General features: G+C 41.5%; 1 protein-coding gene across 2 annotated transcripts; it reads right to left on the bottom strand.

The window, feature by feature from the left end:
• Nucleotides 1-14,484: 14,484 nt before the first annotated feature.
• On the bottom strand, nucleotides 14,485-22,488 carry LOC106563229 (caspase b). Of its 2 annotated transcripts, XM_045690002.2 has the most exons (5): nucleotides 22,306-22,437; nucleotides 16,561-16,591; nucleotides 15,333-15,622; nucleotides 14,943-15,098; nucleotides 14,485-14,720 (listed from the first exon to the last, which is right to left on the bottom strand). In XM_045690002.2, exons 3-5 carry the CDS (start codon nucleotides 15,607-15,609, stop codon nucleotides 14,689-14,691), a joined length of 465 nt encoding a protein of 154 aa, XP_045545958.2. In that variant the 5' UTR covers nucleotides 15,610-15,622; nucleotides 16,561-16,591; nucleotides 22,306-22,437; the 3' UTR covers nucleotides 14,485-14,688. The 2 variants fall into 2 exon arrangements, with proteins under 2 accessions (XP_045545958.2, XP_013984091.2); XM_014128616.3 differs by lacking the exon at nucleotides 16,561-16,591 and having other exon boundaries at nucleotides 22,306-22,488.

Below are 22,488 nucleotides of genomic sequence, written 5' to 3'. Positions count from 1 at the left end.
AAAACTGAATCCCCTAATGAACAACAGTCTCAGTATTGTGGTGATGTCCGCCTCCTTATTGAAACAGTCTCCATCTTGTATCCTACAATCCCAATAAGAGGAGTCAGGTCAAAATGACCATCAGTCTATCAAAAGCTAGTATGGATTGTATTTTTCTCTCTCAAATTATAAAGTACCTTATGTTGACTTTGGGCTAGGGAATATAGAGATTATTTTATCATTTGGATCCAAGCATTATGGACAACCAGCGTTTTTGATCGTCAGTATTAGTGTGCATATTAGTGTGCAGTCTAGGCAACAAGGTCAGTTAGTGGCCTCATGAAACGGAACAGTGTTTGTCTGAGCTGTGTCTGTGAAGATGAAACAAGATGAAAATCCAAATCCCCACTGACACCCCAAGACGTTTTGAAGAGCTTCATGGCTTGTTTACTCCAGGCTTGGCTGAGTGAGGGAGTGGGCAAGGGGCCTGAAGGAACAGATGGTGTTCAGCTCCAGCTCCATTAAGCTGCCTTGTGGGCTACAATATGTAACATCAATGGATGGACAAAATGGCCGCCTTTAAAAATGAAATCTGCTTCATGTGCCTCTTACACTGATGTAATACACTGTTATTACCCAAGCTGCTTGCGTACTACTTCCACAAAAATCTCAACAAAGTCTTGTGCATGTGTGAGAAATAAGCTTTGTCGAATACATCTGTAACTGATAATCTATGGTGAGTACACTGTTTATTGAACAGTGTATTGAAGTGAATGTTTCAAAGAAGGTTGTTCAGTTCTCAAATGAATCAAAAGGCAGATAAAATGACCCTGTCCATAAAAGTGTCCTTCCCTCCTACAAGCACATTTTTCATCCAAACGGAACTAACAAAGAAACCTTCAGGTGTATGTAAGACATAAGTGCCTCTTAAATTCAAGATGTAGTGTTAACTGAGCCTAACACAAATAAACGTCAGCAGCACCAGTGCCATATGAATGTTCAAGGCCCTCAGCCATCTGCAATACAAGTCATACATGAACAGAACAATGAATCCCCTTTGCTGTTTTTCCAGACATATGGAACTGTTTAGTTGAACAATGGCCAGTGTATCCTCTCCAAGACCATATACTCAGCAAAAAAAGAAACATCCCTTTTTCAGGACTCTGTCTTTCAATGATCATTCGTAAAAATCCAAATAACTTCACAGATCTTCATTGTAAAGGGTTTAAACACGTTTTCCCATGCTTGTTCAATGAACCACAAACAATAAATGAACATGCACCTGTGGAACACTAACAGTTTACAGACGGTAGGCAATTAAGGTCACAGTTATGAAAACTTAGGACACTAAGAGGCCTTTCTACTGACTCTGAAAAATACCAAAAGAAAGATGCCCAGGTTTCCTGCTTATCTGCGTGAACGTGCCTTAGGCATGCTGCAAGGAGTCATGAGGACTGCAGCTGATTGTCCTCGCAGTGGCAGACCACGTGTCACAACAGCTGCACAGGATTGGTACATCTGAACATCACACCTGCGGGACAGGTACAGGATGGCAACAACAACTGCCCGAGTTACACCAGGAACACACAATCCCTCCATCAGTGCTCAGATTGTCCGCAATAGGCTGAGAGAGGCTGGACTGAGGGCTTGTAGGCCTGTTGTAAGGCAGGTCCTCACCAGACATCACTGGCAACAACGTTGCCTATGGGCACAAACCCACCGTCGCTGGAACAGACAGGACTGGCAAAAAGTGCTCTTCACTGACGAGTCGTGGTTTTGTCTCACCAGGAGTGATGGTCAGATTCGCGTTTATCGTCGAAGGAATGAGCGTTACACCGAGGCCTGTACTCTGGAGCGGGATCAATTTGGAGGTGGAGGGTCCGTCATGGTCTGGGGCGGTGTGTCACAGCATCATCGGACTGAGCTTGTTGTCATTGCAGGCAATCTCAACGCCGTGTGTTACAGGGAAGACATCCTCCTCCCTCATGTGGTACCCTTCCTGCAGGCTCATCCTGACATGACCCTCCAGCATGACAATGTCACCAGCCATACTGCTCGTTCTGTGCGTAATTTCCTGCAAGACAGGAATGTCAGTGTTCTGCCATGGCCAGCGAAGAGCTCAGATCTCAATCCCATTGAGCATGTCTGGAACCTGTTAGATTGGAGGGTGAGGGCTAGGGCCATTCCCCCCAGAAATGTCTGGGAACTTGCAGGTGCCTTGGTGGAAGAGTGGGGTAACATCTCTCAGCAAGAACTGGCAAATCTGGAGGAGATGCACTGCAGTATTTAATGCAGCTGGTGGCCACACCAGATACTGACTGTTACTATTGATTTTGACCCCCCTTTGTTCAGGGACACATTATTCAATTTCTGTTAGTCAGGTCTGTGGAACTTGTTCAGTTTATGTCTCAGTTGTTGAATCTTGTTATGTTCATACAAATATTTACACATGTTAAGTTTGCTGAAAATAAACTCAGTTGACAGTGAGAGGACGTTTCTTTTTTTGCTGAGTTTACATTATTGAATAAACATTCGGAGATAGACATGCATTAATTATAGAGAAGTGAAAGGGCTCTTACTTATCAGTAACAGGATTTATCCCCCTTCAGCCCAGTAAATGATCCATTTCTGGTGCTCTTATATTGAGCAAGTTTAATGAAATACTGTATCGCCAGATGAATAATGAGCTATGAGGTTGCACTTCTGACAAGGCCTGTTCTTCAGTAAGTTCTAGTTTCATCACATAAGAGTGGATAAAAAAAGCTGTCACCACACAAACACAGCAAAATAAAAGTACTGAACAAGATTACAGTAAAATGACAGATCATAATTGTGCCCTGTGTTATGATAAGGTAACATAAAAAAGTAGTGTAGTGCATTATGATTACAAAGGCAAAGTGTGTGCACTTGAGTATGTGTGTGAATGTGTAACACATGGGGATGTGTGAAACTTACTGCTCAAGTATCACCACTTACGCTGCCAAATTGTTGACTTTTTGGTGGCACTCACGTGTGCTAGCAAGGCAGAGGCCTTTGGTTTGAGCCTCGGGTAGAGCTGACGCAGGAGGAAGTTGTCCTTGCTAACTTCGTAGGGCTAGGGTCCTTTTTTCTCAATTTCCGCCTGACTGACATGCCCAAAGTAAACTGCCTGTTACTCAGGCCCTGAAGCCAGGATATGCATATAATGGGTACCATTGGAAAGAAAACACTTTGACGTTTGTAGAAATGTTAAAATAATGTAGGAGACTATAACACAATAGATATGATAGGAGAAAATCCAAAGAAAAAACAACCGGAGAGAGAGCCCATGCTCTTACAATGTAAAGTATAGGGGCATACTCAATTCTAGCTCCCAGGTTGCAATTCCTATGGCTTCCACTGGGTGTCAGCAGTCTTTGTTCAAGGTTTCAGGCTTGTAACTTGAAAAATGAATAAGAAATAACAGTTTTTGTACAGGGATACAGTCTTGGAAATTCGTGTTTGCCCGCCCCATGAAGACAAGATGCTCCTGCTAAAATTGGTTTCCTATTGAACATACTTCTTTCTGTAAGAAATATTATAGTTCGATTACATTTTAGGGTATCTGAGGAATAAATAGAAATGTATTTTGACTTCTAGAAACAAAGTTTAGGTGTAGATTTTCGGATTCCTTTCTCTGCATGTTGAACGAGTGGATTACTCAAATCGATGGCGCCAACTAAACAGACTTTTGGGGATATAAAGAAGGATTTTATCTAACAAAAGAACACTACATGTTATATCTGGGACCCTTTGGATGAGAAATCAGAGGAAGATTTTCAAAAAGTAAGTTAATATTTAATAGCTATTTGTGAATTTATGAAACCTGTGCAGGTGGAAAAATATTTTGATGTGGGGCGCCGTCCTCAAACAATCACATGGCATGCTTTCGCTGTAATAGCTACTGTAAATCGGACAGTGCAGTTAGATTAACAAGAATTTAAGCTTTCAACCGATATAAGACACTTGTATGTACCTAAATGTTTAATATCCATAATTTGTATGATTATTTACACCTAACCCCCTAAGCAAGCAGCGTGACATCTGTTATAGATGGTGCTTGTCAGTATTAACAGTATTAATCTGATGCCCCAACCTGGGCTTGAACACATTGCCAGAAACCACCCTCGAAGCATTGTTACCCATTGCTCCACAAATGCCACAGCTCTTGCAGAGCAAGGGAAATAACTACTTCAAGATCTCAGAGCGAGTGACGTCACTGATTGAAATGCTATTAGCGCGTACTGCTAACTAGCTAGCCATTTCACAGCGGTTACATTAGTGACTTGGATCTGCAGTTGTGGGCAGCTCAATGCTGGAGTCACTGTGTAGTAGGTTTGGGGGATGAACTTACTCTTCAGCCTGAAGTGTCGCCACTTATGCGGCCAAGTTGTAAATTTGTGAGATACTTCGGGAGGTCGGTCACGTGTACTAGCAAGGCAGAGGTCCTGGGTTCGAGCCGAAACAGGAGGATGCGGTACTTGCTTAGCAAGCAGCGTGACATTCATTACACATGCTTACATACATGCATCAGTGTGTATGTGTGCATATTAATAAATGTATCAGTGTGTATGTGTGCATATTAATAAATGTATCAGTGTGTATGTGTGCATATTAATAAATGTTTCAGAGTATATGTGTGCATATAATCATTGTGTATGTGTGCATATTAATCAATACATCAGTGTGTATGTGTGCATATTAATCAATACATCAGTGTGTATGTGCGCATATGTATCAATACATCAGTGTGTATGTGCCTTGTTTCAGTGTATGTGCCAGTGTGTATTAAAGGTACAAATTCTATTTGCAGTCAGTACATCATTTATTTATTCATTCAAGTAGTCAATAGTAGTATTCTAGTGGTGTAAATCAATGGGTCTCTCACTTGCAGTCTTAAGGCTGAATGCTGTTCATTGCGGTAGACTCCATCTAGTGCAGAATGAGTCTGGGGCTATTGCACAGCTTCATTAGTCTTCCTTTGATCTCCCTGCCACAGGAGCACAAGGCTAGATTATCATACTGAAATACTGCTCCTTACTCATCTTTGATCTGAGCTCTCTCACCTCCTCTGGTGTTGTGAAGAATACCTTGTTCATGTACTCAAGGAGAAACTGGAATAGAAAGGTCACCCTGAAGCTAAGTGTGCAAGGCTTCGGGAAACAATGCAACAATTTCATGTTATTACCAAAGATTAAGGTACATCATTCTGAAAGACAGTTTTTACAATGTGATTACATCTATCATTATAGAGCCAATTGTTTTCTTCTTTAAACATAGAAAAGAGAATGGGGTAGAGAGGCAGTATGAGGGGAAGAAAAGGTTAGTGTGTGTGTGTGTGTGTGTGTGTGTGTGTGTGTGTGTGTGTGTGTGTGTGTGTGTGTGTGTGTGTGTGTGTGTGTGTGTGTGTGTGTGTGTGTGTGTGTGTGTGAATGAAAGAGAGGCAGACAGACAGACAGATATATAGAGATAGACAGACAGACAGACAGACAGACAGACAGACAGACAGACAGACAGACAGACAGACAGACAGACAGACAGACAGACAGACAGACAGACAGACAGACAGACAGACAGACAGACAGACAGACAGACAGACAGACAGACAGACAGACAGACAGACAGACAGACATTGAAAGAGAGAGAGAGAGCAGCAGGTGGGTTAGGCTGAGAGAGGAAAGCCCCTTAGACAAAATGTGACAGGTCTTACGTTTGCTGGCAGTCTCGTGTGTCAACTTCCGAGCAACAGAGAAGTGATTAAATCATGATCACTGAGAGTGATTCAAATGACTATACTGTGACTATACTGCATGCACCGCTAAAGAAATATTACCAGAAATGTATCCACAGCATGACAACTAAGCAGTCGGATTGTACCAGCGGGGCTTGGATAGAGAGAGAGGGGGGAGAGAGGGGGGAACGGGAAGGCACTAAGGACAGCTGAGGCCTTGCTGGACCCAGAGCTTTTACATAAGCCAGCCTTTATGTTACCAAATGAAGTAATGCAACCAGTGTCAATGCAACCACTCTCCATAGCCTAGGAAACCATACATTGAGTATTCAGAAAATAAACATTGTGTAAGGAGACCAGCTGGTGGGACTCACAGTTAAACATGCTTCTCATCAAATACAGTCGCTGAATTGAGCAACCATCGGGTCATTTTTCAGGACCAGACAAACAAAACACAAGTATTGAATCAGGGCTTGCAAAACATAATCAATATTCCATTTGATTATTATTCTATCAAACATACATATTTCATCCAGCCTGTGATCTGGGAGCCAAGCCGAGAGAAGTCCTAAAAAATGTCCATTTGAAACTGCCCAGAAATGCCTGGAACATTCAAACATACATAGGCTTATGCATTTCTCTCCAAGCCTAGCCATGGAGCCAGCAGGAGAAAAGAGGCTATCTATCCATTCTAGATTTCTTGGCTGTCGCATGGGCAAACAGAGCAGAAAAACTCACTGACGGACTGAGAATAATCACAAAGGACAGGTTTGAACGGATTCCATTTTATTTGAACAATTCAAATGGAACTGTGGGTTTGGAACAGACTGCCACGCCACTGAGCACAAAAGACAATTCTCTTCTGCGCTTGTAGTAATGTCATTTATTTGAGCTCCTCCGAGTCTGTTTTCTGTTGCTAGTCAATGTGAACTCAAACTGCCCTGGTACTCAATACATACAAGGAATGAGCCGTATTGCTGAATCCTGTTTCTTCTTCTCACACGTGTTGAGAAATCATTTTAGACCAGCGTGTCAAGACAATGATAAGAAAAGAAAATCAAGACCTTGAAATAAGTCTACATCTATAAACATTTTCCCTATTCCAGAGAGAGGGTTTTGCCAGTGCTTTCTGTGATCACCATGAGAAAGCAGCAAGGTCCATAAGATGCTAACTTTGGGGAGGTAGCCTGCCTGCCTGCCTCAAATCTATGTCTGATATTTGCATTATGTTACAGCATTAGTATGTCTCTCAAACACACAAGTCCCTGACACACCATTGATAGTATTGCATAGATACTGAAAAACGTTCCTATCCCTGCTTCATGTTAAAACTCGTATTGTGTGATTTTACGTTAAAATAAAACACCTTTGATGTCAGTACAATGCATCCTCCTTTAATCTGTGGCTGAAATTCTAACACAGTTGCCAAATCTTGAAATTTTTTCTCACATGTCAGGCTCCATTCTTGATATGGCAGCGGTGAGGAAGCGCTAACTAAATCTGGACTGAGTGCAGCAGTAACACAACCTTCAGCCATGGGGCCTGCCAGGCTACACACACGTGCACACGTGCACACATGCACGCACACAGGCTTGCCAGCAGTGTGCCACCACACAGTTCCTGGAGACCCAGGGATTGGTGATAGACACCCAAAATGTGTTTTCCAAAGCTTTCCTTAAAAAGTGGAATGCCAATTAGAGTAGTATTCTCACTGACCTTTTACCACTGGCGCATCATTCTGAAGACAGAGGAAGATAGAGGAAGATAGAGTCAGAGACAGAAAAGGATACAGAGAGGGATGCTGCCATACTTGCGGCATGCTAACACACAATGGCTTCCATTCTGTGTAGACTCCTCATTCACAAACATGTCCAATTGATTCGTGGACCTGGCAACAAACTGACAGATAGTGGTTTGTTATGTAAAGGTTATGCTGGATATGATGGTGCTGCTAAGTATGGAGAGGAAATCTCTCAAACTATTTACCATGATGACCATTGATGAAGACACATGATTGAAAGCAATAAATTAACAGGCAAATCATCACAACTTGTTGATACAAAAACACATTAATAGCTGTTTATTTATTGAAAGGTATTTAAAGTTGTTAAATATAATAGCAGTTCTGCTTGCATGTTCAAGTGTTTAAATTTATTTTAAATAGTATTTGTTCTGTTTTTTTTCATGTCGTTTTTTTTTGAGGAGTTGTTTGTAAAAAAAAGTTTTAGCTCTTCAAATTATGTTTGTCTCTTTGATCAGGTCCAGGGATTTTAGTAAAGTGGTAGTCTCGTGGAAAGCCCAGAAGCCTGCACACGCAATGTAATTGCATTATACTGTATAGTCTCTATATACAGTAATGCCATGTGAGGGGGACACATTCCGGAGCCCTTGAATGACCCAGCCTTCTATACACTCAAGGCACAGTACCATCTACACATGAGAAAGAGCGAGAGAGAGAGAGTTGCCACAAGAAAAGGGCAACCAGTAAAGAACAAACACCATTGTACATTTTGGTACTTTAACTATTTGCACGTCGTTACAACACTGTATATAGACATAATATGACATTTGAAATGTCTTTATTCTTTTGGAACTTGTGAGTGTAATTGTGAGCGTAATTTGTACTGTTTATATTTACATTTATGTTTTCACTATTGTTTATCCATTTCACTTGCTTTGGCAATGTAAACATATTTTTCCCATGCCAATAAAGCCCCTTGAATTGAAACTGAATTGAATCGAGAGAGTGAGAGAGAGAGAGAGAGAGAGAGAGAGAGTATATACAGTTGAAGTCGGAAGTTTACATACACTTAGGTTGGAGTCATTAAAACTCGTTTTTCAACCACTCCACAAATTTCTTGTTAACAAACTATAGTTTTGGCAAGTTGGTTAGGACATATACAGACAGATTATTTCACTTATAATTCACTGTACCTCAATTCCAGTGGGTCAGAAGTTCACATACACAAAGTTGACAGTGCCTTTAAACAGCTTGGAAAATTCCAGAAAAGTATGTCATGGCTTCAGAAGCTTCTGATAGGCTTATTAACATAATTTGAGTCAATTGGAGGTGTACCTGTGGATGTATTTCAAGGCCTACCTTCAAACTCAGTGCCTCTTAGCTTGACATCATGGGAAAATCAAAAGAAATCAGCCAAGACCTCAGAAAGAAAATTGTTGACCTCCACAAGTCTGGTTCATCCTTGGGAGCAATTTCCAAATGCCTGGTACAAAGTGTCTATATCCACGGTAAAACGAGTCCTATATCGACATAACCTGAAAGGCCGCTCAGCAAGGAAGAAGCCACTGCTCCAAAACCGCCATAAAAAAGCCAGACTACGGTTTGCAACTGCACATGGGGACAAAGATTGTAGTTGTTGGAGAAATGTCCTCTGGTCGGATGAAACAATAATAGAACTGTTTGGCCATAATGACCATCGTTATATTTGGAGGAAAAAGGGGGAGGCTTGCAAGCCGAAGAACATCATCCCATCCGTGAAGCACGGGGGTGGCAGCATCATGTTGTGGGGGTGCTTTACTACAGGAGGGACTGGTGCACTTCACAAAATAGATGGTATCATGAGGAGGGGAAATTATGTGAATATATTGAAGTAACATCTCAAGACAACAGTCAGGAAGTTAAAGCTTGATCGCAAATGGGTCTTCCAAATGGACAATGACCCCAAGCATACTTCCAAAATTGTGGCAAAATGGCTTAAGGACAACAAAGTCAAGGTATTGGAGTGGCCATCACAAAGCCCTGACCTCAGTCCTATAGAAAATTTGTGGGCAGAACTGAAAAAGTGTGTGCGAGCAAGGAGGCCTACAAACCTGACTCAGTTACACCAGCTCTGTCAGGAGGAATGGGCCAAAATTCACCCAACTTATTGTGGGAAGCTTGTGGAAGGCTACCCGAAACATTTGACCAAAGTTAAACAATTTAATGGCAAATGCTACCAAATACTAATTGAGTGTATGTAAACGTCTTACCCACTGGGAATGTGATGAAAGAAATAAAAGCTGAAATAAATCATTCTCTCTACTATTATTCTGACATTTCACATTCTTAAAATAAAGTGGTGATCCTAACTGACCTAAGACAGGGCATTTTTACTAGGATTAAATGTCAGGAATTGTGAAAAACTGAGTTTAAATGTATTTGGCTAAGGTGTATGTAAACTTCAGACTTCAACTGTATATATAGAGATAGATAGAGAGAGTAAAAGACAGAGAGAGAGAGACAGAAAGATCGAGAAAAAGATATATAGAGCGAGACAGCGAGCGAGAGAGCGAGAGAGAGAGAAAGGGGGGACTAGAGGGCATAAGAGAGTGGTTATACTCCATACCTCAGTCAAACATGGGGGAGAGTGTGTCTTGAGATGGAGTTTCCTACGGGGTCGACTCCCAGCAACACAGTATGAGAACCTATGAGGACATACATGGTTTGTGGTAGATTGGTCTCCGTTGCTCCCCTTCAATGGTTTTTCCATTAAAATCCAATAGAAAGGAAAGACATGAACTACACTACAAATTCATGCTGGGAAAAAATTATAATCAGTGTCAAGCTTCCTCTTAACATATTATTTAACTTCTTAGAGAAACAGATACTATATAATTATTACCTCTAAAAACACCACTTTACATCTGAATACCAGGTCTGGGATAGAGACAAAGAGGTTGTGTTCTGTGCACCCAAGTGCCAAAAGCAATATTTTGAAATGGAAGCTATACCTGTCTCCCCACTTGTCGTATGGAAAGCTAGCTTTCTACACAAGATAGGACTGGTCTGGAGTCAGTTGAGAGCAATGTGATTAATGTACCCACAGGCAGGCAGGCCTGATCCCAGCTAGCACACACTGACGAGCATAATTAAAAGGCTTCAACTGTAACTCTCCTCTAGCCTGTGGCCATGGCAGAAAGAGAAGTGAGAGGCTTGTATGGGTTGTGACGCAAGCTTTGCACAATGAAAGAACCGACTGTGTGAGTGTTGAGGGGCATGAATTCACATGTGCTCCCTCGCTCTCTCACACACACACACACACACACACATTATATCATACACACACAGGCGTACTCCCACTTACTGTACATTACTCAGAAACACACACGCAGTTGAACACATAGACGCACACACCGTCCCGCTTCACGCTCACACACACCCCGCTAGGCAAAAACTGGTTGAATCAACATTGTTTCCACGTCATTTCAACATCAACAACCAAAAATGTGGAAAACTGATTGGATTTGCGAAAAGTAATCAATGTAAATGTATGTTGTCTTTTTTCACACAGCTTTTCATCTATATCCAATGTCATGGTGAAATGTTTTGTTGATTTCACATTGAATTTAGTTTAGTTGACATTTCAACCAAATGTAAATCAAAACTAGACGTTGAACTGTACCTTACAGTTCTGCTTAACCTGTCACAGACAGAAAATCCATCACGCAGAATGCAATATTTAAATAAAATCTATAAAATCACTACTGCATGTGAAGGCAATGTAAATAGAGCAGCTCACAGATCACTGCACCTGTACATAGCCCATCAATAATTTAGCCCAAACAACTACCCCTTCCCCTGCTGTATTTATTTATTTATTTATTTTGCTCCTTTGCACCCAATTATTTATATTTCTACTTTGCACTGTCTTCCACTACAAATCTACCATTCCAGTGTTTTACTTGCTATATTGTATTTACTTTGCCACCATGGCCTTTTTTGCCTTTACCTCCCTTATCTCACCTCATTTGCTCACATTGTATATAGACTTATTTTTCTACTGTATTATTGACTGTATGTTTGTTTTACTCCATGTGTAACTCTGTGTTGTTGTATGTGTCGAACTGCTTTGCTTTATCTTGGCCAGGTCGTAGTTGTAAATGAGAACTCGTTCTCAACTTGCCTACCTGGTTAAATAAAGGTGAAATAAAAAATAATGTCAGGAATTGTGAAAAACTGAGTTTAAATGTATTTGGCTAAGGTGTATGTAAACTTCAGACTTCAACTGTATATATAGAGATAGATAGAGAGAGTAAAAGACAGAGAGAGAGAGACAGAAAGATCGAGAAAAAGATATATAGAGCGAGACAGCGAGCGAGAGAGCGAGAGAGAGAGAAAGGGGGGACTAGAGGGCATAAGAGAGTGGTTATACTCCATACCTCAGTCAAACATGGGGGAGAGTGTGTCTTGAGATGGAGTTTCCTACGGGGTCGACTCCCAGCAACACAGTATGAGAACCTATGAGGACATACATGGTTTGTGGTAGATTGGTCTCCGTTGCTCCCCTTCAATGGTTTTTCCATTAAAATCCAATAGAAAGGAAAGACATGAACTACACTACAAATTCATGCTGGGAAAAAATTATAATCAGTGTCAAGCTTCCTCTTAACATATTATTTAACTTCTTAGAGAAACAGATACTATATAATTATTACCTCTAAAAACACCACTTTACATCTGAATACCAGGTCTGGGATAGAGACAAAGAGGTTGTAAATAGAGCAGCTCACAGATCACTGCACCTGTACATAGCCCATCAATAATTTAGCCCAAACAACTACCCCTTCCCCTGCTGTATTTATTTATTTATTTATTTTGCTCCTTTGCACCCAATTATTTATATTTCTACTTTGCACTGTCTTCCACTACAAATCTACCATTCCAGTGTTTTACTTGCTATATTGTATTTACTTTGCCACCATGGCCTTTTTTGCCTTTACCTCCCTTATCTCACCTCATTTGCTCACATTGTATATAGACTTATTTTTCTACTGTATTATTGACTGTATGTTTGTTTTACTCCATGTGTAACTCTGTGTTGTTGTATGTGTCGAACTGCTTTGCTTTATCTTGGCCAGGTCGTAGTTGTAAATGAGAACTCGTTCTCAACTTGCCTACCTGGTTAAATAAAGGTGAAATAAAAAATAAAAAAATAAAAAAATAGAGGGACTATAGGACTGGAGGGCACTGAGCTGGACTGGAGGGTACTGAGCTGACCTAGCACAACACTGACGGAGAGTGGAAACTGTCCAGTGTGTGTACCACTGCAAATAGTACCTGTACATATTAGAGTAATGGAGGTAGTTGACAGGGGCTGTGGATGGTGAACAGTACTCCTAGCATACTGTGCCTCTGTTATTAACCATCATCAGACAGGCAATCTGACAAATAACGAGGATGACACAGCAAAGCCATTTCAAATCCCATTTTATTTTTACCTAGTCCACAAAACCCATTTTTGAAGCAGTATTTAGTTGTCAGTTGTGAGTGTGGAGCCACAGACTCGCTAATAAACAGGGAGAAAGTGGAGAGTGACTTGCAGACGACACGCATGTTAAAGTGATTACCCATGAGCGGGCTGATAAGTGACTTCACCGTCAGCCCCCAGAGTATTATGCCTTCACCGGGAATATAGCTTGAAGAGTTTGGAAGCTTGAAGTGTTTGGAAGCTTGAAGAGTTTGGAAGCTTGAAGAGTTTCCGACAATCACCATAATTTATAACAGACATTTCCATTGATACTTTCCCCACATGTCCATAAGATTTATATTATTGTTGCAAGTCTCCCAGGATCCTCTCTGCTCCTGTTGCTGCCAGGGGAGTAGCTGCCTATCACCGCTCTCCTCTCTATGCCTCTAACATAAATAAATAAAACATTAATGAGGACTCACTTTCTCTCATCCCCCCTCGTCCTGCCTCCTCGCCCCCTTGCCTTTCTCTATCACCCTCCCTTCTCTTTCACTCCCTACCTCCCTTTTTCCCCTCCTGCCTGCCCTCTCGCTCGTATTAAACAGTCCTGCATCTTCCCACACAGGCAGGAAGGCAGGCAGCAGAAGCTGCAGGTCACCCGTCTGTCACCGGGTTATCATCAGGAGAGAGAAAACAGCTGACTACACTCTCACGCCTGCAGTAGCCTATTGATGATAACAGCTATACTATTCTCAATAGCCTGTCCATGAAATGTCATCTCCATGTAGTCTTTGGCAGATATGGTAAAACAGTGGGTTCACAAAAGTGCCAGGTTAGGACGTCACTACACCATTCACTATACCATGTGCATGTGGTGAACGGATATTGAGTACGTAGGTCTTCATCCCATTTTGAAGGGGTGCCAAGTCTCTCTGCCTGCTCCTCCCACGTCTATGATGGAACGGGCCCTAAAAGGTGCCCCTGGGCAATCAATATGGCCAGTTATATTGACCAGGAGAGGTCATCACTCAAAGGTCACAAAGTTAATCATCTCAATATTCAACAAGTAACCTCCCAGCTCTGAACTTGCTGATACTGCAGCCCTTGCTACTGCCAGGCTCAACATTGTGGACAAGACTGCCATCTTGTGGATGAATCAGGGCTCTGGCTCTTTATCACTGACAGTGATGTGAAATGGGGTTCAATCACCGAAGATAATCCTTTGTTTGCTTCTTTAAAAGGGCTGGGATTTTGTAAGAGGGCCTGCTCACAAACTTTTAAGGGGTATAAGTCTCTTACCTGAGAGTTGCCCTGCCTCTGTGGAAACCACAGGCCGCCAGTGGCACCTTAATTTGGGCTCATACTAATGGCTGGAACTGAATCCATGTGTTTGATACCATTCCATTTACTCCATTCCAGCCGTTATTATGAGCCGTCCACCCCTCAGCAGCCTCCTGTGATGGAAACATATCTGTCTCACCTCCTCCCTTCAGCGCCACAAACACAAGAACATAAAAAGGTCAAAAACAAACCTTGTTCAATAGAGACATGATATGACACATAAGCCAATTTCATTGGAATGTATTTTTTAATTCATGTTGTAATATTTTAAAAAATGTATCTAATACAATTATGTAGAAAACTATGATAATTTGCATGATTTATTAAATATTTGGTCTTATAACGGAATGAAGTAGCCAATTCTGGATATGGCAGTGTATTAGGAGGTGGTCTATCCCTCCAGGTCTGACATCAGAAATGGGTCTTCTTCTTTCAGGGCCCGGGATGTTGGGATGCTGCAGGGCCTGCAACAACAGAGAAGGTATATCAATTCATGCAGATAAATTAAGTGGAGATCATTTGTGCTCTTCTATGTGCCAGCTGCTGCGATTAAGATGATTGAGTGACATCTATTTATGTTTAATTGAACACTATTTGAATTCATATCTTATATGTGTGCAATTGTCAGTTGATTATTTCGTTTGAAATAATTTGATGATTGTGTATTTTATATTGCACATCATTACCTGTAGGGAAATTGACTGATCCAGCAACAGTGTTACCAGTCATTATGGGAGAAAAGACAAAGGACCCAGTCTTAGCTGAGATTGTGATGGGTTGGACAGCAGAAGATCCCCTCCCTGCACCTGCTTCCCCAACTTGGCCTGGACCTCCTGCTAGAGCTAGAGAGAGAGAGAGAAAGAGAACAAGAGAGTGAGAGAGAGTGAGAGAGAGGAAATAGACAATAACATTTAACTGCATTTCTCCTTCATAATGGTTTACATTGTTCTGCCAAAACAGAACATAAGTGCAGTCTGAGAATCAGATCAAATGGATAAGCCCTTTCTATCATAATGTACAGCTTTGAACATGTTTTTAGACAGGGAATACAAATATCTTCAAACCTGATGTATTACCTGTGTACTTATCATTTAACTCCTTGGCAAGATTTCTTTGTCTCATCTCCTCCAGAATCGCCACTGTGATCTTCACAGCATCCTTTGCCGTGTAAGTTTCCACCATTAAATCCACAGTGTCCTCCCTGTCAGCACACTCCAACCTGGCCTTTGGGATAGAGCAGAAGCCATCCAACACATCACCCTTCATCAGGTGCCACTGAAATGTCTTCAGATCAGATTTGACCAGCTCCTTCAGAGTTTCCAGCAGCAGACCCGATTCCGAACGAGGCGCCATTGTAGGTCAATCACTAGACACAGAATATTAGAATAGGTGACAAAAAACATGTGTGGTATAAATAGTACTATTGTGACTACTCAAGTGTTACACTGTACTCACACTGTGGACCTTTGTAAAGAAGGGTTAAGGTTAAGGTTCGGGGCTGAGGTTAGGATTAGGGTTACTCTTGTAAGTACATTGTAACTTATTGCGGAAAAGGAAATGATCAATGAATACAGATGGGGATACAGCATTTACAGTTTGAGACACTTATCATGCAGAAAAAAATCAGATTTGCTCTACAAATAATATATGTTACTGATTATGACCAACAACTAGAGAGACGGTATAGCATTTGTCTCTACAGATTACAGTGTGGGTCAGGACATTGTGTAACTGCTCTATTTTGGGCTGGCTATTCAAGCTCCAGTCCACAATGTTGTTTAGAACATAAATGGGTGGTTCTGCAACTTCGGGCACTTTGGCCCTGCAAGCATTCAGAAATGAAAGCTTATTGAAACACCATTTTACCAATATTATAATTGTCTTTGATCTGTGTAGAAATAATATCTGATAATGGCTGCAATTGTCCTATTCAGGGATGTATATATTTTTATCATTTTTCTCAGACAACCAATGACAAATGTCATTTACATCATATCATTAAACATCAATTTTAGTTGAAAATGAAATATAATACAATTAATTTATAACACATTTCTCATACATTTGTACATTAACTTCTATAGAAAATTATTTTAAGTGATTTTTAAGGTTTTCCTAATATTAATAAATCAACACGATGCCTGAATGTATAAACTTGCCTTTGTGACAGCTGAAAACATTCATTTATCATAAAAAATATTATATTTCCACCCAACCTTTTAGTGAGATTATGATAACAACCATATGATTTCCCTATCTAAAACAAATCAATCAATGTAAATTAAACATAATATACTAATTTACCTCAAAACAATGGGTGGGGTGGAAATGACATCTGTGTGAAAAAAACACATGAAAATGTGTTTTTATTGCAAACATTTTGAACAACAACCATTGTTAAACATCATCAATATAAGACAAAGTAAGATTCCAAAAGTAGCCCGATGGGCAGAGCTCAAGGAAGTAGGCCAGTGTTTTGAGAGATGGGCCCAGATAGCAGAGGGGTCATGCCACATAGAAGAGCTCAGTGAGCAAAGTGAAACTGTATCATTTGTGGTATATCCAACACAGGTGTGGAGGGTCACCTGTTTGTGAGAATCACCAATGTGAACTGCCTGGATTTCACTGGTATGTTTACACAGGTAGTTCTCTGCAATGTAAATATGCACTATGATCTCCTCTTTCTGCAGATTCCCTTGAATTGTTTTCAATTTGGAGTATCGGTGTCAAATGTTGTACACGTTTCCCCAACTTCTCTTTCAATCCTTTGGAGAAGTCCTCCAGTAGAAACTGCAGTGTGCCACATACCTTTTCTTTTACTGTCAAATGTACAGTGAACTTCTCTATGTTTTCCTCTTTATTTTTCCTTTCTCTCTCCTCAGGTTTTTTTTCCACTCAAACCATCATGTCTGCTCCCCAGCATCAAAGTCAGATATTTAAGCTATTTTGTTTGGCAAAGGGAACACTCTGTACATGCACTCTTTCTTCAGGTCCTCACAGCACAAAGACTCAATAAGTTTCTCAATGTTGCTGCAGCTGATCACTTTGTGATACTGTAGTTTGTCCACCATGAACTGGAGGTTAGCGTGGGTTTTGCAGAGACGTGTCCCTATCTTGGACTGCTGGCTTGACAACCCAAAAAGCACATCTTTTGCAGAATTAAAAGTAGGGCATTTTAATCTCTGAATATTCCCTCTTAAACCTCTGATAAAGGTTCTGAATTGTGCCATTCAAGAAGCTCTTCTGCTTTTTTTTTGTTGTTCCTCATTAGTGTGTCTTTTTCCCCTGTTGTTGCTCTGCTGTTGTCATCACGTTCATAGAATCTAGTGATTTTCTCTTCTGTGGCTGTGCTAATTCTGTTACACTGCTTTTTCCGTGTTTAGTATTGAAGACTTGTTGGCCTGTTTTCATTTTCCCTGTTTTCATTTACCTGAAAATCCAAATACTCTGTTTGCGGCTTTGACCAGGCCATACTTTCTCAGGATGTTTCCTCAGAGCATTTTTGAAGCCACTTGTTTGTCCTTTGCACTGAGCATTTTTTGATACTTTTGCTTTAACTCTGCAATGATGGCATTTTGAAAGAATAAAATCCTTGTCACATTCTTCGGAGTTCCCTTCATTTGCTGTTTTGTCTTTGGGGAATCTTGTCTCTCCATTTTCTTCATCAGTTGACCATACCTTTTTTTTGTATTTCTCAGCTTTCCGTAAAGTTTTATCAAGTTTGACATTTGTCATGCAAAGATCTCTGTATGTTTTTGAGCGACCTCTTTTGGTTCTCATTCCTGTTGCAGATGATGAGGAAGGGGTATCAGCGCGTGCATCTGGGGCAGGTAAGTTAGGGGCAGGTATGTGGCCTCATGTTCTGGCTGCAAGTCATCTGGTGGCTGAGGTGGTGTGTTGCCTGATAGGTAGGTCTCCATTGCAACTGTTCTCTTTAAAGTCTGTCTTCTATTCCGTTGGTTCCATTTCCATTGCCTTCTCTTGCTTCTTTGTTCTGGCTTTGTAAGTTCAGAGATAGATTTCACTTCTCCCTTCTCTTTTTTCTTCTTTTCTTCTTTCTTTTTTCAGTATCTCTCCCCGTCTTTTTGCAGATGTTCCTGGTATCGTATAGGATCATTTTTTATTTTGTTTCTATGTCTGTGACCTCTTGTGCTGCTTATGTGACATCTTCTAAAAACAAAGAAAAATACTACTTAAGTTTTCAACTTGTGCACTCCTTGGAGTATTTTCTAAACAAATTTAAAACATGATTAAATAAGCCTAAAGTAAAAAAAAGTTATAACTAACAATATCATGGATTTTGGTCATTTCCACCACGTTCTATCATTTCTAACACAGTTAAGTTTGTGATGAAAATGACTGTGATGGAAATTATGTTTCTACAAGTTTTTGGAGAAAAATGACAGGCTGCTTAGCATGCCTTGGCTAGTATTACAGCTAGCATATAGTTTACACTAAAAACATAAAATATATACATATATTTTCTATTCTACCACATATTAAAGAAATTATAGCCTGTTTGGAAATGACTGACAATAAATATATTCTCTACACAAGCAATATTTATCTAGATTTGACTTAGATATCACATCTGGCACTTGTCATCTCCCGTCTGGATTACTGCAACTCGCTGTTGGCTGGGCTCCCTGCCTGTGCCATTAAACCCCTACAACTCATCCAGAACGCCGCAGCCCGTCTGGTGTTCAACCTTCCCAAGTTCTCTCACGTCACCCCGCTCCTCCGCTCTCTCCACTGGCTTCCAGTTGAAGCTCGCATCCGCTACAAGACCATGGTGATTGCCTACGGAGTTGTGAAGGGAACGGCACCTCCATACCTTCAGGCTCTGATCAGGCCCTACACCCAAACAAGGGCACTGCGTTCATCCACCACTGGCCTGCTGGCCCCCCTACCTCTGAGGAAGCACAGTTCCCGCTCAGCCCAGTCAAAACTGTTCGCTGCTCTGGCACCCCAATGGTGGAACAAGCTCCCTCACGACGCCAGGACAGCGGAGTCAATCACCACCTTCCGGAGACACCTGAAACCCCACCTCTTTAAGGAATACCTAGGATAGGATAAAGTAATCCTTCTAACCCCCCCCCCCCCCCCCCCCCTTAAAAGATTTAGATGCACTATTGTAAAGTGGTTGTTCCACTGGATATCATAAGGTGAATGCACCATTTTGTAAGTCGCTCTGGATAAGAGCGTCTGCTAAATGACTTAAATGTAATGTAATGTAATCTGGAACAACTGCCTGCTGCAGCCATGTGCTTCAGTGTCACAATACATTTCCATGGTAACTAAATAACATTCTCTTGAAAAAAGTTTTTTAATGAGGAATTTGCCCTCGGTGGTTGAAATGACACCACTACCAAAGGACAGGTAGATTTTGTGTAAAAACAATATAAAGGGCATACTCACAATTATTATTGATATGGATTTTATTTAATTGACTCTTTCTCTAGTAGTAATTATTCATGTTTTCTCATAGAAAAACATACACTATAAAAAGTTGGGGTTCAACAAGGGTTCTTCTAAGATCCTCAAAGTTCTTCAAAGAACAGTAGGGTTCTTGGCACTGAAAATGCCCCTCCAAACAGTTCTTCCAAGAACCCCATAGGAGGTGGAGTTTATCGGGGAACCTCCTTAGTTGTGGGGGTTCTTCCAGGAACCTAACTGCCCAACTGAAACACTTTGATTTTAATTTGAAAGGACAGCAGGTGCAGGCACTTAACTGAAAAATGTAAAGATCTCCTCAATTTAAGGTAAGGTTTGTCCCTTATATGATCTAAATTGATATTGTTTTATGATGATACTATCTATCTTTTCATATTTGTGAAAATCTTTCTAAAACAGAAAATGGACAGAATTCAATGGAAATAATTAAACAAAGAGGTAAGACCATGTAGACTATAAGAATATGTTAAAGGCTAGGTGTATTGGGTGCAGATGACTGAACTGCTCAATGTTGTGTCTGTATCTGCAGGTACACAGACGAGGAGGCAAACAAAGGTATGGCAATTGGTATTGGTATGTTTTACAGATCACATTTACCATCCTCCTTCCTTACCTCTTCAATGAATATCCCATAGGCCTCTACATTATGGACAAGATATCTTTATGAAAACCATCATCAAAACAGTTTTCTTTTCATTCACATTCACCTCAAAAACCAAGGTATGAATTCTGTCCTGTGCATGTTTTGTTAATCATCTGTATAATTAATATTTTTTGGTTTCACAGATTTCACCCTCGCTACACCTCTGACGAATAAAACAGAAAACCTATTAGATCACCATGCGCTGCAAAATCATTCTGGCTATGGACAGAGAGAACATCAACACATTAACATCAACACGCCAGAGGATATACCCATTGGACTTGGGGCTCTACTGGGAGTTTACATCATATTTAGATTTTTTTTATTCTGCTTTGCCACTAAAATCATAATAAACACTGACAACTAAAATATTGTGTTATTGCTGTTATTGTTATGTATCACGCTTGCTCCCGCTCTCTCCCCCGGCGCTCGAGGGCGCCAGGCTGCCGAGCACTGCGCACTCCTGCCACCATCATTACGCACACCTGCTTACCTGTCATGTTCCCTGTCCGTTCCAAATGAAATGTTAACTCCCCGTACCTGCTTCTCATCTCCAGCGTTGGTCCTTACAGAATGCAGCAGCAATCAAATTAAGCATCGGGGAGGGCTGGCTTTTCGGTTGGTGGTGACATCGGGTCCGGGGGCTGCCGCCGATGGAACCGGGGGTGCCTTAGCTGGATCGTCTGGCTTCCTTGCCCTAGCCGGCTCGAGAGGTTCCCTTGTCCCAGTTGGCTCAGCAGGCGCTCATCCCACATCAGGCCTCACGCGGAGGTTTTTACGCCTCAGCTGGCTCACAAGGCTCCCACGTCCCAGCGGGATCGTCAGGCTGTCACACCTCAACCGGATCGTCAGGCTCCCCCGCCTCAGCCAGTTCGCCAGGCTCCCATGCCTCAGCCAGTTCGCCAAGCTTCTAAGCCCCAGCTGGCTGGTCCAGCGCCAATGCCTCGGCCGGCCTGTCAGGTTCATCCAGGTGGGACGCCAGGTGGCGCCCCTATAGGGGGGGGGACTGTCACGCTTGCTCCCGCTCTCTCCCCCGGCGCTCAAGGGCGCCAGGCTGCCCAGCACTGAGCACTCCTGCCACCATCATTACGCACACATGCTTCCCTCGTCACGCACATCAGCACCTGGACTCAATCACCTGTTTTATTACCTCCCCTATATTTGTCAGTTCCCTAGCTCTGTTCCCCGCTGCTGCATTGATTGTTGTATGTCCTTATGTTAGTCGGTGCAGACGCTGTACCTGTCCTGTTCCCTGTCCATTCCAAATTAAATATTGACTCCCCATACCTACTTCCCATCTCCAGCGTCAGTCCTCACAGTTGTGTATTATTAATCTATAAGGACATAGAAGTGCCCATAGTTGCAGAATCACCCAAATATACATGTAAGGTAGCCTGCAATCCAGGTCTGTTTATGCTTAGGTTTCACTCCTTGTACTCAGTGTCATATGCCAAACATGTGGCATTACAAGGAATTGGCAAGCGTTGAAATGATAGCCCAATTAGACGGATACCCATGCTACATGTAAGGCAGGTATCTTACAATGACAGTTGAAGAGAAACTTCTTTGAATAGAGGGTGGCATACTGTAGGTGCTTTTTATTTCAAATTACGAACTGATTACTAATTACTAAACATGGCGCATGGTTTACACGCAGGAAAAAGTCATCCAGCTCCTTCATTCAAGACTTTTACGTGATTATAGACTATTCATAACGAATTCATATCGCACTCTAAGCACCACCGACCAAACCTTTTAAGAATATCCCAAACATTCATTGACGTCCTCTCTCAGATTGTGTAGACAACCTTAATCTGTCTGAAATGGTAATTTAGTTTTCCCATCAAAAGTGACAAACTTGTCTATATCATACAGAAGACTATTTTCACTTTCGCTTTATGATGCTTATCACCTATAGAAAACAGGCACATGCAAATATGAGCTCTACTTACCTTCCGAAGTGGGCTTTTGGGTCCCCAAAAATGTTTGTTTTACATATATATAAAATTAATTGTTGTTTGGTAACCCACTGTCTGCCACAAATCGTCGTGACGTCGTCAAACCGTCAGCTCTGTTCATTTGCTCTGTAGGCTACAGACTTCGGGCGCATCCTGTTGCGCCCCCCTTTTTAATTT

Source organism: Salmo salar, chromosome 11, assembly GCF_965601325.2.
Source record: "Salmo salar chromosome 11, fSalSal1, whole genome shotgun sequence".
NCBI classification, from domain to species: Eukaryota; Metazoa; Chordata; class Actinopteri; order Salmoniformes; family Salmonidae; genus Salmo; species Salmo salar.
This window is presented reverse-complemented; position numbering and strand designations above follow the sequence as displayed.

Bases quoted from the DNA above. Each gene is read 5' to 3' on its own strand.
- LOC106563229 (XM_014128616.3), bottom strand. From the start codon at position 15,609: ATGGCGCCTCGTTCGGAATCGGGTCTGCTGCTGGAAACTCTGAAGGAG. The intron at 15,099-15,332 runs GTAATACATCAG...CTCTCTCTCTAG, and splicing joins GTTAAATGATAAGTACACAG to CTCTAGCAGGAGGTCCAGGC. The intron at 14,721-14,942 runs GTAATGATGTGC...CTGTTGTTGCAG, and splicing joins ATCAGTCAATTTCCCTACAG to GCCCTGCAGCATCCCAACAT.